General features: G+C 43.3%; 1 protein-coding gene across 1 annotated transcript in view; it reads left to right on the forward strand.

The window, feature by feature from the left end:
• The window catches only part of LOC135476897 (intermembrane lipid transfer protein VPS13B-like), a 69807-nt gene that overhangs the window by 24577 nt on the left and 30646 nt on the right, over positions 1-14584 (forward strand). The window contains 21 exon segments of the mRNA XM_064757041.1: positions 232-372; positions 617-697; positions 1232-1238; positions 1591-1670; positions 2204-2210; positions 2563-2642; positions 2852-2858; positions 3103-3182; positions 3608-3614; positions 3860-3939; positions 4786-4863; positions 5173-5355; positions 5718-5977; positions 6494-6647; positions 7505-7683; positions 8525-8718; positions 9370-9551; positions 10607-10743; positions 11468-11578; positions 11979-12080; positions 13929-14024. Coding sequence (XP_064613111.1) covers positions 232-372; positions 617-697; positions 1232-1238; positions 1591-1670; positions 2204-2210; positions 2563-2642; positions 2852-2858; positions 3103-3182; positions 3608-3614; positions 3860-3939; positions 4786-4863; positions 5173-5355; positions 5718-5977; positions 6494-6647; positions 7505-7683; positions 8525-8718; positions 9370-9551; positions 10607-10743; positions 11468-11578; positions 11979-12080; positions 13929-14024 — 2246 coding nt within the window.

Below are 14584 nucleotides of genomic sequence, written 5' to 3' on the forward strand. Positions count from 1 at the left end.
TTATACGCCATACTCAAGAATGTTTCACTTATACGATGGGGGCCAGCATTATGGTAGGAGGAAACCGGGCAGAGCCCGGGGGAAACCCACAACCATCGGCAGGTTGCTGTCGGACCTTCCCACTCACGGAGGCCCCTATCAGTGCTTTGCATTATTCTGATGACATTTTATCTGATCAGTACTCCATGTTTTAAATGTAATAAAACATTTGCCTGTTTTGTTTTCTGACAGTTGATGACCACAAATTTTTACCTGACTGTTCTGATTATGCCACCCACTGGCTGGAGACTAGGTCTGGATCACCTAACATGAAGACAGGTGTACCTGCCAGCCTCATCACTGTGAGGGTCACTGACCTGCTACAGGGACCAGGTAGGTGACATTGTTACTTGTACATCAGTGGGGCTAGCCCTAACTTGAGGACAGGTGTACCTGCCAGCCTCATCACTGTGAGGGTCACTGACCTGCTACAGGGACCAGGTAGGTAACATTGTTACTTGTACATCAGTGGGGCTAGCCCTAACTTGAGGACAGGTGTAGCTGCCAGCCTCATCACTGTGAGGGTCACTGACCTGCTACAGGGTCCAGGTAGGTGACATTGTTACTTGTACATCAGTGGGGGCTAACCCTAACCTGCGGACAGGTGTACCTGCCAGCCTCATCACTGTGATGATCACTGACCTGCTACAGGGACCAGGTAGGTGACATTGTTGCTTGTACATCAGTGGGGCTAGCCCTAACCTGAGGGACAGGTGTACCTGACAGCCTCATCACTGTGAGGGTCACTGACCTGCTACAGGGACCAGGTAGGTGACATTGTTGCTTGTACATCAGCGGGGCTAGCCCTAACCTGCGGACAGGTGTACCTGCCAGCCTCATCACTGTGAGGGTCACTGACCTGCTACAGGGACCAGGTAGGTGACATTGTTGCTTGTACATCAGTGGGGCTAGCCCTAACCTGAGGACAGGTGTACCTGACAGCCTCATCACTGTGAGGGTCACTGACCTGCTACAGGGACCAGGTAGGTGACATTGTTGCTTGTACATCAGCGGGGCTAGCCCTAACCTGCGGACAGGTGTACCTGCCAGCCTCATCACTGTGAGGGTCACTGACCTGCTACAGGGACCAGGTAGGTAACATTGTTACTTGTACATCAGTGGGGCTAGCCCTAACCTGAGAACAGCTATACCTGCAAGTCTCATCACTGTGAGGGTCACTGACCTGCTACAGGGTCCAGGTAGGTGACATTGTTACTTGTACATCAGTGGGGCTAGCCCTAACCTAAGGACAGGTGTAGCTGCCAGCCTCATCACTGTGAGGGTCACTGACCTGCTACAGGGACCAGGTAGGTGACATTGTTGCTTGTACATCATTGGGGCTAACCCTAACCTGCAGACAGGTGTAGCTGCCAGCCTCATCACTGTGAGGGTCACTGACCTGCTACAGGGACCAGGTAGGTAACATTGTTACTTGTACATTAGTGGGGCTAGCCCTAACCTGAGGACAGGTGTAGCTGCCAGCCTCATCACTGTGAGGGTCACTGACCTGCTACAGGGTCCAGGTAGGTGACATTGTTACTTGTACATCAGTGGGGCTAGCCCTAACCTGAGGACAGGTGTAGCTGCCAGCCTCATCACTGTGAGGGTCACTGACCTGCTACAGGGACCAGGTAGGTAACATTGGTACTTGTACATCGGTGGGGCTAGCCCTAACCTGAGAACAGCTATACCTGCCAGCCTCATCACTGTGAGGGTCACTGACCTGCTACAGGGTCCAGGTAGGTGACATTGTTACTTGTACATCAGAGGGACTAGCCCTAACCTGAGAACAGCTATACCTGCAAGCCACATCACTGTGAGGGTCACTGACCTGCTACAGGGTCCAGGTAGGTGACATTGTTACTTGTACATCAGTGGGGCTAGCCCTAACCTAAGGACAGGTGTAGCTGCCAGCTTCATCACTGTGAGGGTCACTGACCTGCTACAGGGACCAGGTAGGTGACATTGTTGCTTGTACATCATTGGGGCTAACCCTAACCTGCAGACAGGTGTAGCTGCCAGCCTCATCACTGTGAGGGTCACTGACCTGCTACAGGGACCAGGTAGGTAACATTGTTTCTTGTACATTAGTGGGGCTAGCCCTAACCTGAGGACAGGTGTAGCTGCCAGCCTCATCACTGTGAGGGTCACTGACCTGCTACAGGGTCCAGGTAGGTGACATTGTTACTTGTACATCAGTGGGGCTAGCCCTAACCTGAGGACAGGTGTAGCTGCCAGCCTCATCACTGTGAGGGTCACTGACCTGCTACAGGGTCCAGGTAGGTGACATTGTTACTTGTACATCAGTGGGGCTAGCCCTAACCTGAGGACAGGTGTAGCTGCCAGCCTCATCACTGTGAGGGTCACTGACCTGCTACAGGGACCAGGTAGGTAACATTGGTACTTGTACATCGGTGGGGCTAGCCCTAACCTGAGAACAGCTATACCTGCAAGCCTCATCACTGTGAGGGTCACTGACCTGCTACAGGGTCCAGGTAGGTGACATTGTTACTTGTACATCAGTGGGGCTAGCCCTAACCTGAGGACAGGTGTAGCTGCCAGCCTCATCACTGTGAGGGTCACTGACCTGCTACAGGGACCAGGTAGGTAACATTGGTACTTGTACATCGGTGGGGCTAGCCCTAACCTGAGAACAGCTATACCTGCCAGCCTCATCACTGTGAGGGTCACTGACCTGCTACAGGGTCCAGGTAGGTGACATTGTTACTTGTACATCAGAGGGACTAGCCCTAACCTGAGAACAGCTATACCTGCAAGCCTCATCACTGTGAGGGTCACTGACCTGCTACAGGGTCCAGGTAGGTGACATTGTTACTTGTACATCAGTGGGGCTAGCCCTAACCTAAGGACAGGTGTAGCTGCCAGCTTCATCACTGTGAGGGTCACTGACCTGCTACAGGGACCAGGTAGGTGACATTGTTGCTTGTACATCATTGGGGCTAACCCTAACCTGCAGACAGGTGTAGCTGCCAGCCTCATCACTGTGAGGGTCACTGACCTGCTACAGGGACCAGGTAGGTAACATTGTTTCTTGTACATTAGTGGGGCTAGCCCTAACCTGAGGACAGGTGTAGCTGCCAGCCTCATCACTGTGAGGGTCACTGACCTGCTACAGGGTCCAGGTAGGTGACATTGTTACTTGTACATCAGTGGGGCTAGCCCTAACCTGAGGACAGGTGTAGCTGCCAGCCTCATCACTGTGAGGGTCACTGACCTGCTACAGGGTCCAGGTAGGTGACATTGTTACTTGTACATCAGTGGGGCTAGCCCTAACCTGAGGACAGGTGTAGCTGCCAGCCTCATCACTGTGAGGGTCACTGACCTGCTACAGGGACCAGGTAGGTAACATTGGTACTTGTACATCGGTGGGGCTAGCCCTAACCTGAGAACAGCTATACCTGCAAGCCTCATCACTGTGAGGGTCACTGACCTGCTACAGGGTCCAGGTAGCTGACATTGTTACTTGTACATCAGTGGGGCTAGCCCTAACCTAAGGACAGGTGTAGCTGCCAGCCTCATCACTGTGAGGGTCACTGACCTGCTACAGGGTCCAGGTAGGTGACATTGTTACTTGTACATCAGAGGGACTAGCCCTAACCTGAGGGACAGGTGTAGCTGCCAGCCTCATCACTGTAAGGGTCACTGACCTGCTACAGGGACCAGGTAGGTGACATTGTTACTTGTTCATCGGTGGGGCTAGCCCTAACCTGAGGACAGGTGTACCTGCCAGCCTCATCACTGTAATGATCACTGACCTGCTACAGGGTCCAGGTAGGTGACATTGTTACTTGTACATCAGAGGGGCTAGCCCTAACCTGAGGACAGGTGTACCTGCCAGCCTCATCACTGTGAGGGTCACTGACCTGCTACAGGGACCAGGTAGGTGACATTGTTACTTGTTCATCGGTGGGGGCTAGCCCTAACCTGAAGACAGGATTACCCACCAGCCTCAGCACTGTAAGAGTTACTAGGTTGCTACAGAAATGGAATTTATAAACATTCTTATCGCACACTTTCGGGAAAGGCAAGAAATGTGTATTTGGACCTTTCAACAGTTTTTTTTTTTTATATTTTATACAAGTAACTACATTTAGCTCTAGCTATTTTGGCTGCGTTTTATCCAACTCTGTACCTCAGACTGTTTTGATTCAGGGAATGTTTTATGAACCGGGTTGATGCCTTGCAAGTGAAATATTCTGGAAATGAAATGAAATTTTCTGAATAAATATTAAACTACTGTACATCGGTTTAAAGCACTTTTTTCAGTGAAATTTGTACGTACAATTGCATTGCATGAAATTTATGAAAATAACACCAAAAATGATTTGTTTGTGTCACTAAAGATGAAAGTTTCATAAAACTGTCCAGATTATTTCTCTACACCCCATACTTCTCTCAGAATGGTTCAAAATATTGGTCACTGAGGAGGTTGAAAACGTTGAGGAATTAGGGTAGACATTAGGTTCATCCATAAACTTTAAAACCAATCTAAATATACATATAGGACTTTGTCCTCGTAAATATGGCTTTTTATGGGCTTGTTGTTCACAGGCCTTGCTGTTGTAATACTTGCACTTTGCAAGTCTCACATTTCTGAGAAGCTGACTTTAGGGATAATAAAAGGAATTTTTTTATTGCAGCTCAAATTTCTGTGGAATTGGAAAGACCAGTGAAGACTGAGTGCAAGTCTGTCCAAACTTCTGCAGGTAAATCAATTCATGGCAGACAGCGTTGCCACCTGGAGGATTGATTCTGAACTAGGAAAAGACAACTCCAAGATTGACATGCCAAGGAAAGTGTCAGGTATGTCATTTAGATGTGATTATTAGATTATTCTAAATTTTAAATTTTACATACCACATTACATTGGGTAATAATTGTAAATTTTTATATTAAAAATACCTAATGAAGTACTGTCCCAAAGAAAGCTTCCACAATTTTGTGAAATACATGTAATAGGAATAGCCTCTTGACAACAATTTTTATGAAAATTGAAAATGATGCCGTTCGCCTTTAAATAAATGTTTCATTCATTCATTCTTTCCTTTGTTGATCATTCATATTATTATTATTATTATTACTGTTTGCATTATTACTGCTTGCATTATTCAGGGAATGCTGAGACATCAGAGTCCACTCTCATGACTTTCCTCAGCCACAGAGTGAAAAGCGTAGAGTTACAGACTGAACAGGTTGTGCTATACGCAGAGACCCTTACAGACCAACAGACACCCTTTGTTCTCGTCGCACTGGGCTCAATCAGCGCTGATGCTGAACTTCATCTTAATGACAAAGGTACAGTATACACCAAAGAAAAATTGACCTGTTGAGACCATTGAATTTAGACAGTTTGTTCATTTTGAAAGGGAGCCTCTCCGACCGAGGAGGTTAGCACGCCAGCATGGTGCAGTGACCCATAAGCCTCTTACCACTGCAGCCACTGAGTTTAAATCCATCTCATGCTGACTTCCTCTCTGGGCGTATGTGTGAAGGTCTTCCACCAACCTGCGGATGGTCGAGGGTTTCCCCCAGGCTCTGCATAGTTTCCCCCCGCCATAGCGTTAGCCAGTGTCATACAAGTGAAATATTTTGGGTATTTCGTAAACACCACTCAAATAAGTAAATCATTTTAGTATCTTTTTTAATATATATTTCAGATCAAATTGGAGAAATCGCTGCCAATCTGTTCGCAAAAGACATTCTTGTGAAGACTGGGTTTGAAAGCAAGGCCAGACCTCTGATTGGTCCATTTACAGTGAATTCTGATTGTGTAGTCCAATGGGGAGACCACAGTGGCCCTGATTGGCTGCCAAAAGTTACCATGGTTACAGATATGGGACTGGTAACCATAGAGATAGGTCAGGAGCATATTCTCTGTATGGAGATGCTGCAAGAACACATCGTAGAATTTCTGCAGGTAAATGTCGTTGTAAAGCACATTTGATGGGCACAAATTTGGCTAAATTTAAAGATATTGCTACTGGTTCAACAAAAAACCCCTCTAAAGCAATGTTTACGTTTTTATGAAAAATGAAAATTTTGCTAAAAAAATGACAGTTCTGAAAAAAGGCATATGTTTTAACTCATAATAACTTCTGTATTTCTTGCTCAAATTTCAATAAAAGTGTCATCAATGAACTTGCCTTTTAGGAAAAGCTTAGTGCCCCTCATTTGGACTCAGATTTTTAGCTTTTTGCATTAATTTGACATGTGTAAGTGACATGCATTTAGACTTTTTTTTATGTTGGATTTTTTCAACATAAAATGGAATTTTTAGGGGCCAACTAATGGCCAAGTTTTGTACCAAAGTTTGTAAAAAATCATGTAAAATTTGGCTGATTCTAGTCATTACCTTTCCCAAATTCAGATTTATGATTTGGTTCACATGTTGTTTGATTCTGTGATCACGTTGTCTTTGTATATTTCTACTTAGCCTGAAGGTCAAGGAACTGACCAATCCTCTGCCAGCTTGCCGTCACATGACCGTCCTCAGGTGCCTGTCAAAGTGAAGTTATCAGAGGATTTTATCATCAGTCAGACTCAAGATGACCTGAAGACAGGGACATTCCAGTACATCGTAGACGAAGGTTTGCTTTTTCTGTCAGAGTTCTTTTTGTACGTGTATTATTACGTGTATTGTATAAAAACTAGGTGTTATTGATACTCTGTTACACTTTGGATTTTCCTCCTGAGTACAACTCTGATGTCCAAGTAAATGGTACATGCTTCGGAACACTACTCAGGTCACCACTTTCGATGTCCTTTTATTGAATTATTTGTGTTTTCACGAGTGCTCATCTCACGTGTCAGTCAACTACATAAACGCAGACAACAATAAAATCATGCAAATAAATAAACAAGACAGTATGGTGCAAACAGATAAATTTATGTAAAAACTAAATAGTTTGAGAAACCTTTTTACTACAGTAACAGAAAATTCTTCCCAATGTTTGCAATTTGATACGGGTAGAGTCAGTAAGATGTATGGGTTAAAGCACTTAATTCAACAATTAGGGTAAGTGTTCATTATCAATTTCCTCCAGATTTTCACATTTTAGGGCAATAAATCGAAGGCGCTATGGCAGCGTCAAAACAAGGTGTTTGGTAATCATGCTTTACAGTACTCAGTGAAGAATGTGTCCACCGTTAGCGTTATGAAGAGTGTCAACTGCATTACTGACCACACGCCGACACAGCTCCTGGATTGTTGCCCTAAAATGTGAAAGAAGTTAAAGGTTTCTCAAACTGTTTTCACATAAATTTAATTGTTTGCGCCATATTGTCTTGTTTATTATTTATTTACTAGTATAAATAATTTGTTTGTTCCAAGGATTTCTGATATCAGTAGTTGGCATTCTGTAATATTAAATTTGGATTCTACATTGTGGTACATGTAGTCAAAAATGAATAAGTACATTATTGTGCATGTTCTGCCTATCCGTAGGTGAGGGTCTTCACCCTAACCCTGGGGAAATTGTGTTTGGGGTGGAGTCTGATGCCGGTGACAGCACAATGACATGGAGTTATCACCAACCAAGAGTTATCTCCCATTTCTCTGTCAGTCCTGTGCCATTTAACATCTCAGAAGACGAAACGTCAGGTCAAAGTCCTTCCTCGCCTAAGGTTAGATTTAAGGACATGTTGAAAGCCAGAAAAAAAAAAGTAGCCATTTCTTAAATTAGTTGACTTAGAATGAAAACAGAATTATGTATATTTACATGTAGTGGCATATAGGAATTTTTATTCAGGCAGCTGGCTTATGGCATCAATTACTCTTCAAACACAGGTGATTAATTTTAAAAAGGAGTTTTCTGGATTTTTGTTCTTTAATTATCTATTGGGGAGAGGTAGGTAAATCCATTTTAATAGCAAGTGAGAAACAGTACTCAGCTGTGACTGATGACCAAGATAGGAATATTGACACCTGGATGATGTACAAGGGCAAGATAATCCTTGTCCCCTGAGACAGCTCTAGTCAAATTCCTGATAGAGATTGACTGGTTAAATTTTTTTTACAAAATTGACAAACAGCTGATAGGGGTCACATCCTGTCATAGGCCCCTGAAACAGGATTTTTCACTACTTTTGCCCAGTGTGCATCCGCCAGCATTTCCTAAAAAACTCACAGATTTATGCCTAGAATAAAACTTTGAAGCCTCCGCTACAAAATGGTATCTCTTAACAAGTAGAAAAAACGAAAAAAGGAGCCCAGAGGAGCAAAAGAAAATACATTTATATCTAAAGAAGGAAGGGATTAATTTCATAGTTCCTGACCCAGAAGTATTAATTGTGGACTGTAGGCATCTTGGTCATGAACCAAATCTAAGTATGGCTGCCCTCTGACATGGACCAAACAGTGACAGATATTCCACTATATGTTTTTGCATTTATCACATTAAGCTACCAGCGTGCCTTTCATTAATATTCAAGTACATTTAATGATTTCTGCCCCGTATTATTACAGATCCCATGCACGCTTCAATACTGGGATGTGATGGGGAGAGAGTTTGTGGACTATCAAGAGTTTTTCCTGTCAGAGGATAAAACATGTCTGCTGTCTCTGCCAGAGGTGAAGCCTCATGTCAATAATCTGGTGGTGGCCCTGATGTGGAGGGTGGTTATGTCGGGTCATATGGATCAGGAGGAAGAAGAGGCTGAGTAAGTATGGTTATCTCCCCTTGTAAATCTTCTATTTGTCTGGATCCCATCTTTCCCATCACACAAAATTTTGACAAATTAGACAACATCAAAAAGTTGCTAAAAAAAATCCAACTAAAAGAGGTAATAGGTGGTGTCATCTGTCTAAAGCACAGCTCTCATCACACCTGATGGACTCAAGGCATGCTCAAATCCAGCTCTTTGGAAGTTCTCTCAGTTTCCTGAATAAGGGTTGTAGTTAACTGTGAACATTAAGGTTTCCTCCTTATGAGACAACCACTGTATGCATTTGAGTGAATAAATCAGGTACATGTACCTGGAGAAGTGTTATTTATTTTTTTTTTTTTTGGTTTTTTTTTAACCCCAGTTTTCTCCATGCATAAAACTGGGCATCGTTGTATAAGTGAAAAATTTGAGTATTGCATTCTATTTGCAATCCACTAAATAAGCAGATATTTTTCTCAGGTTCACTTCAGCAGTTAGGTTATGGGTGGGAAAACAAACAGTACTAGTAATTTAGTGACGAGCATTGGCCTGATGTCCTGGAACTCACATCAGCTCACAATTCATTCAGTTAATCCAGACTCACGTGTATATTACTCAGGAGAATCCTATGGTTCATTTCTGTCCCCATTGTTACCGTGGTTACAGAGAGAGGACATCGACCAGTTCTTCAGTGAGAAGCAGCTGTATGGTACTGCCCATGTCCCTGGCGGCGTGTATCCGGGTGGACTCGTGCTTTGTCCCAAGTCTCATCCCCACCCTACAGGTCTCTCTGTCTGTCTCCCTCATTGAGGTCCATCTGAGCAACCATCTGCAGCAAATGGGTGATGGTAAGTAGGAAAGTGCAGTAGGTTATCATTTCATTTTCTCATTGGTCACACCACTGTAGCAGCATCAGAGACGCAGAAAGCTCACACAGTCTAAATTTATATATGAGAGTTTAGAATAGTGTTATTCATTTTCAATAAGGGGTCTCTGTAGCCTAGTGTTATTCATTTTCAATAAGGGGTCTCTGTAGCCTAGTGTTATTCATTTTCAATAAGGGGTCTCTGTAGCCTAGTGTTATTCATTTTCAATAAGGGGTCTCTGTAGCCTAGTGTTATTCATGTTTTTTTTTTTTTTTGACGACGGCCAGCATTATGGTGGGTGGAAACCGGGCACGACCGGGGGAAACCCACGACCATCCGCAGGTTGCTGACAAACCTTCCCACGTACGGCCGGAGAGAAAGCCAGCATGAGCTGGACTTGAACTCACAGCGACCGCATTGGTGAGAGACTCCTGGGTCATTGTGCTGCGCTAGCGCGCTAACCAACTGAGCCACGGAGGCCCCCTATTCAGTTTCAATAAGGGGTCTCAGTAGCCTAGTGGTTAGTGAGCTGGCACAACACAATGGCCTAAAAGTGCCTCACCAGTGTGGTCGCTGTGAGCCAGCCACGGGATCTAGGCATAAAAATGGGTTTTACCCCATTCCTGCCAATGTGCCCCCCCCTTCCCCCCTCCCCCCCCACACAATAATGCTTGCTGCTGCCGTATTTATGAAGCGATAGTGATAAATTCTTGAGCAGCGTGTAAGTCTCTAATAAAGTAAATAAATACTAAATACTAATCAGTCTCAGTATGTTTGTCTGGCTAGGTCATGACTAAAAGTTGTCTGTGTGTTGTTTCAGTTATCACTTGTTTAGGTGTTGTTGCTAAACTGTTTATTGAATTAAAGCCATTGAATATAAACTAGTCGTGACTCATTGTTATACATGTAGAATATCCCACTACATCTTTTTTTTTAATAGTGTCATTGTAAGGAATGTGTTTTCTGTTGTACTCACATTTTGTAGAGTATTTGAGTGTTTTTTATATTTGGGGAAATACATATTTTGTATCTTTCAGTCATACCCACCAAACTTCAGCCATACTTTGCTGATTCTTTGGCCCCTCTTGACCAAGAGTTTGGTGTGATCATCATTGACAACCCTGGTGTTATTATATCCAGGGTTCAGGGCCAGCAAGCCCGAACTACCATTGGAGTAAGTATTTCACAATACACATGTTACAGGGCCTGCATTCCAGTTTCCTCCACCCATAAACCTTTCTGGCAAGACAAATTGTGTATACATGTATGTATGTGGAAAAGTCTTGAGCACAGCTTTAAATACCATTGAAATAAATATTAAATAAATAAATAAATCACGTGAGAACTACAAAAGGTGAAATCAGATACAGAGATAACCATCGACAAGGTTTAATGGTACATGTATTTTTTAAAGTGAATTGATTTGAATATCTTTTGATATTCTCTAAAATCTTGTTACAAAAAAAAGAAAAAATGGTGCCTGGATAAAGTTTCTGTCATAATCTTTAAATTTTGAGGTCTGCATTATTGCGTTTTAGGAGCACATGATTGATTCATTGATGAATTGTTGGCGAAGAATGTTTCAAGAATGTTTCACTCATACAACAGCAGTCAGTGTGGCAGAGGAAACTGTCGTACCTGACACGTTTATTTATTTATTTATTTGATTGGTGTTTTACGCCATACTTAAGAATATTTCACTAATATTTCATGGTGACGGCCAACATTATGGTGGGAGGAAATCGGACAGAGCCCGGAAGAAACCCACAACCATCCGCAGGCTGCTTACAGCCAGAGAAGAAGCCAGCTTGTACCTGGAATAAACCACTGGCCTGTGGCAAGTAACTGAAATATTGTAGATGACCATAAATTGAAGTAATGTAAGTAATCACTTGCAGATTTCAGCAGCCGCGCAGCTGGATGTAGTGGAATATAAGTTTCTGACCAGACAGACTGTCATAGAATCCACAAGTTTCCACGGCAACCTGACCATCTTTCCTGAAGATCAGGTATATTTAGATTTACAGGTTTTAACACGAGGTTCAGTTGTACGTCAAAATAGTTCCTGTGTATTTCTGTGTCTGTTGAAATCAGTATTCACATCACATGTATGTTTGTAAGATTTTGTCCTGTGCAGAACAAGAAACAGGCCCAGGTGTTCCGTTCAATGGAAGTCTTGTTTTCGCCTCAGTTGATGAGTCCCTTGAAGTTGCCAGGTTTGTCAGGTACACTAAGAACTGTGATGGCCTTGACTATGAGCCCACAGATTCCTTCACCCATAAACCTGAGATGAAATTTCAAGAAGTAACATTAGGAATTAAGAAAAACAATAATTATTATTAGATTGTAATTACCACTGTTGAAAAAACTTATCAGAGTTGACGTGACTTTATGCTATTTGTTTTTCAGAGTCTTACTGTGGACTGTGCTGTTGATATTGAGCCAATGTTAGTGAGGCTGGGTAAAGGTGCTGTACACACACTGGACTGTGCTGCTCAGGTGTTCTCACAGGTGAGTAGATTTGACTGTGGACTGTCATACTGATGTTAGTGAGGTTGGGTAAAGGTGCTGTACACACACTGGACTGTACTGCTCAGGTGTTCTCACAGGTGAATAGATTTGACTGTGGTCTATGCTGTTGATGTTGAGCCGATGTTAGGGAGACTGAGTAAAGGTGCTGTACACACACTGGACTGTGCTGCTCAGGTGTTCTCACAGGTGAGTAGATTTGACTGTGGACTGTCATACTGATGCTAGCGAGGCTGTTTAAAGATGATGTACACACACTGGACTGTGCTGCTCAGGTGTTCTCACAGGTGAGTAGATTTGACTATGGACTGTCATACTGATGTTAGTGAGGCTGGGTAAATGTGCTGTACACACGCTGGACTGAGCTGCTCAGGTGTTCTCACAGGTGAGTAGATTTGACTGCGGACTGTCATACTGATGTTAGTGAGGCTGGGTAAAGATGCTGTACACACACTGGACTGAGCTACTCAGGTGTTCTCACAGGTGAGTAGATTTGACTGTGGACTGTCATACTGATGTTAGTGAGGCTGGGTAAAGATGCTGTACACACACTGGACTGTGCTGCCCAGGTGTTCTGACAGGTGAGTAGATTTGAATGTGGACTGTCATACTGATATTAGTGAGGCTAGCAAAAGGTGCTGTACACACACTGGACTGTGCTGCTCAGGTGTTCTCACAGGTGAGTAGATTTGACTGTGGACTGTCATACTGATGTTAGTGAGGCTGGGTAAAGATGATGTACACACACTGGACTGTGCTGCTCAGGTGTTCTCACAGGTGAGTAGATTTGACTGTGGACTGTCATACTGATATTAATGAGGCTAGGAAAAGGTGCTGTACACACACTGGACTGTGCTGCTCAGGTGTTCTCACAGGTGAGTAGATTTGACTGTGGACTGTCATACTGATATTAATGAGGCTGGGTAAAGGTGCTGTACACACACTGGACTGTGCTGCTCAGGTGTTCTCACAGGTGAGTAGATTTGAATGTGGACTGGATGCTGATGTTAATGAGGCTGGGTAAAGATGCTGTACACACACTGGACTGTGCTGCTCAGGTGTTCTCACAGGTGAGTAGATTTGACTGTGGACTGGATGCTGATGTTAGTGAGGCTGGGTAAAGGTGCTGTACACACACTGGACTGTGCTGCTCAGGTGTTCTCACAGGCGAGTAGATTTGACTGTGGACTGTCATACTGATATTAATGAGGCTGGGTAAAGGTGCTGTACACACACTGGACTGTGCTGCTCAGGTGTTCTCACAGGTGAGTAGATTTGAATGTGGACTGGATGCTGATGTTAATGAGGCTGGGTAAAGATGCTGTACACACACTGGACTGTGCTGCTCAGGTGTTCTCACAGGTGAGTAGATTTGACTGTGGACTGGATGCTGATGTTAGTGAGGCTGGGTAAAGGTGCTGTACACACACTGGACTGTGCTGCTCAGGTGTTCTCACAGGTGAGTAGATTTGAATGTGGACTGGATGCTGATGTTAATGAGGCTGGGTAAAGATGCTGTACACACAGTGGTCAGACTATTGTAAGTGTGTTTCCTTTCTTTAATGTATTTTATGTATAAAAGGACTTTTTTCATCTGTGAACCCATGTATTGCTAAAAAAAAACACCCATGAAACATTCAGAAAATTAATATGCAAGGTATATATATATTGTCAAACATACATTTACAGAATATCCTTTGAAATGTCCTATTGAAAAATGTTTTTCCTACATATGTATTATTATTTTTACACTGGTTAATATAACACAGTGAGATAAGTAATGTTATTTGAATAATTATACACTCATGTTCTTGTTATGTGATGTTCTAGATGTTGACTGACAACATAGGAGAGCCTTCACCGAGAATCATCTTCAACCATTACATCATCTGCAACAACACTCAGCAGAGCATTCGCTTTGGACAGGTGAGGAGTCTTTATCTGATCACAGATTTAATAGCTACAAATACTTTGTATGGTGAAATTGTCATATTTTAACTTCCATATGAAACATAGTTTGATTCGCATGATCAGTGAGTACCTTTTTCTAGGATGCATTGTGCCACGTTTCCATAAGTGCGTTTGCATTACGCCATGTGGTTACTCGACGCATTTGTTACAGTGTTTCAATGTTTTCCCTGGCCCATGTGTTGACAACTTCAATTCTTCTTCTCAACTGATCCACTTGCTGTACTAATACCATGTCCGATTTATTAAATATGGGACATTTCCCATTTAATCTATGTTAATGCTTTTCTTAAAGAATCGAGCGGAGTCTGTGGATGAGCGGCCAAGTATTTCCGTTCTAGGAAAACTTTACAGACAAGTAATTGCAAATGCAACGACATGTCTGTGAAAACACAGAATTACATGGCAAATCTGGTGTGTTGATTAATCTCTATAGAACTGGGTGCTAGTTGCACATCTAAGTTTATAATAGTACACATACACAAATGATTGTTACATTCTCTGCCAGGGAAGATTTT

This window comes from Liolophura sinensis, chromosome 10 (assembly GCF_032854445.1).
Source record: "Liolophura sinensis isolate JHLJ2023 chromosome 10, CUHK_Ljap_v2, whole genome shotgun sequence".
NCBI lineage: Eukaryota > Metazoa > Mollusca > Polyplacophora > Chitonida > Chitonidae > Liolophura > Liolophura sinensis.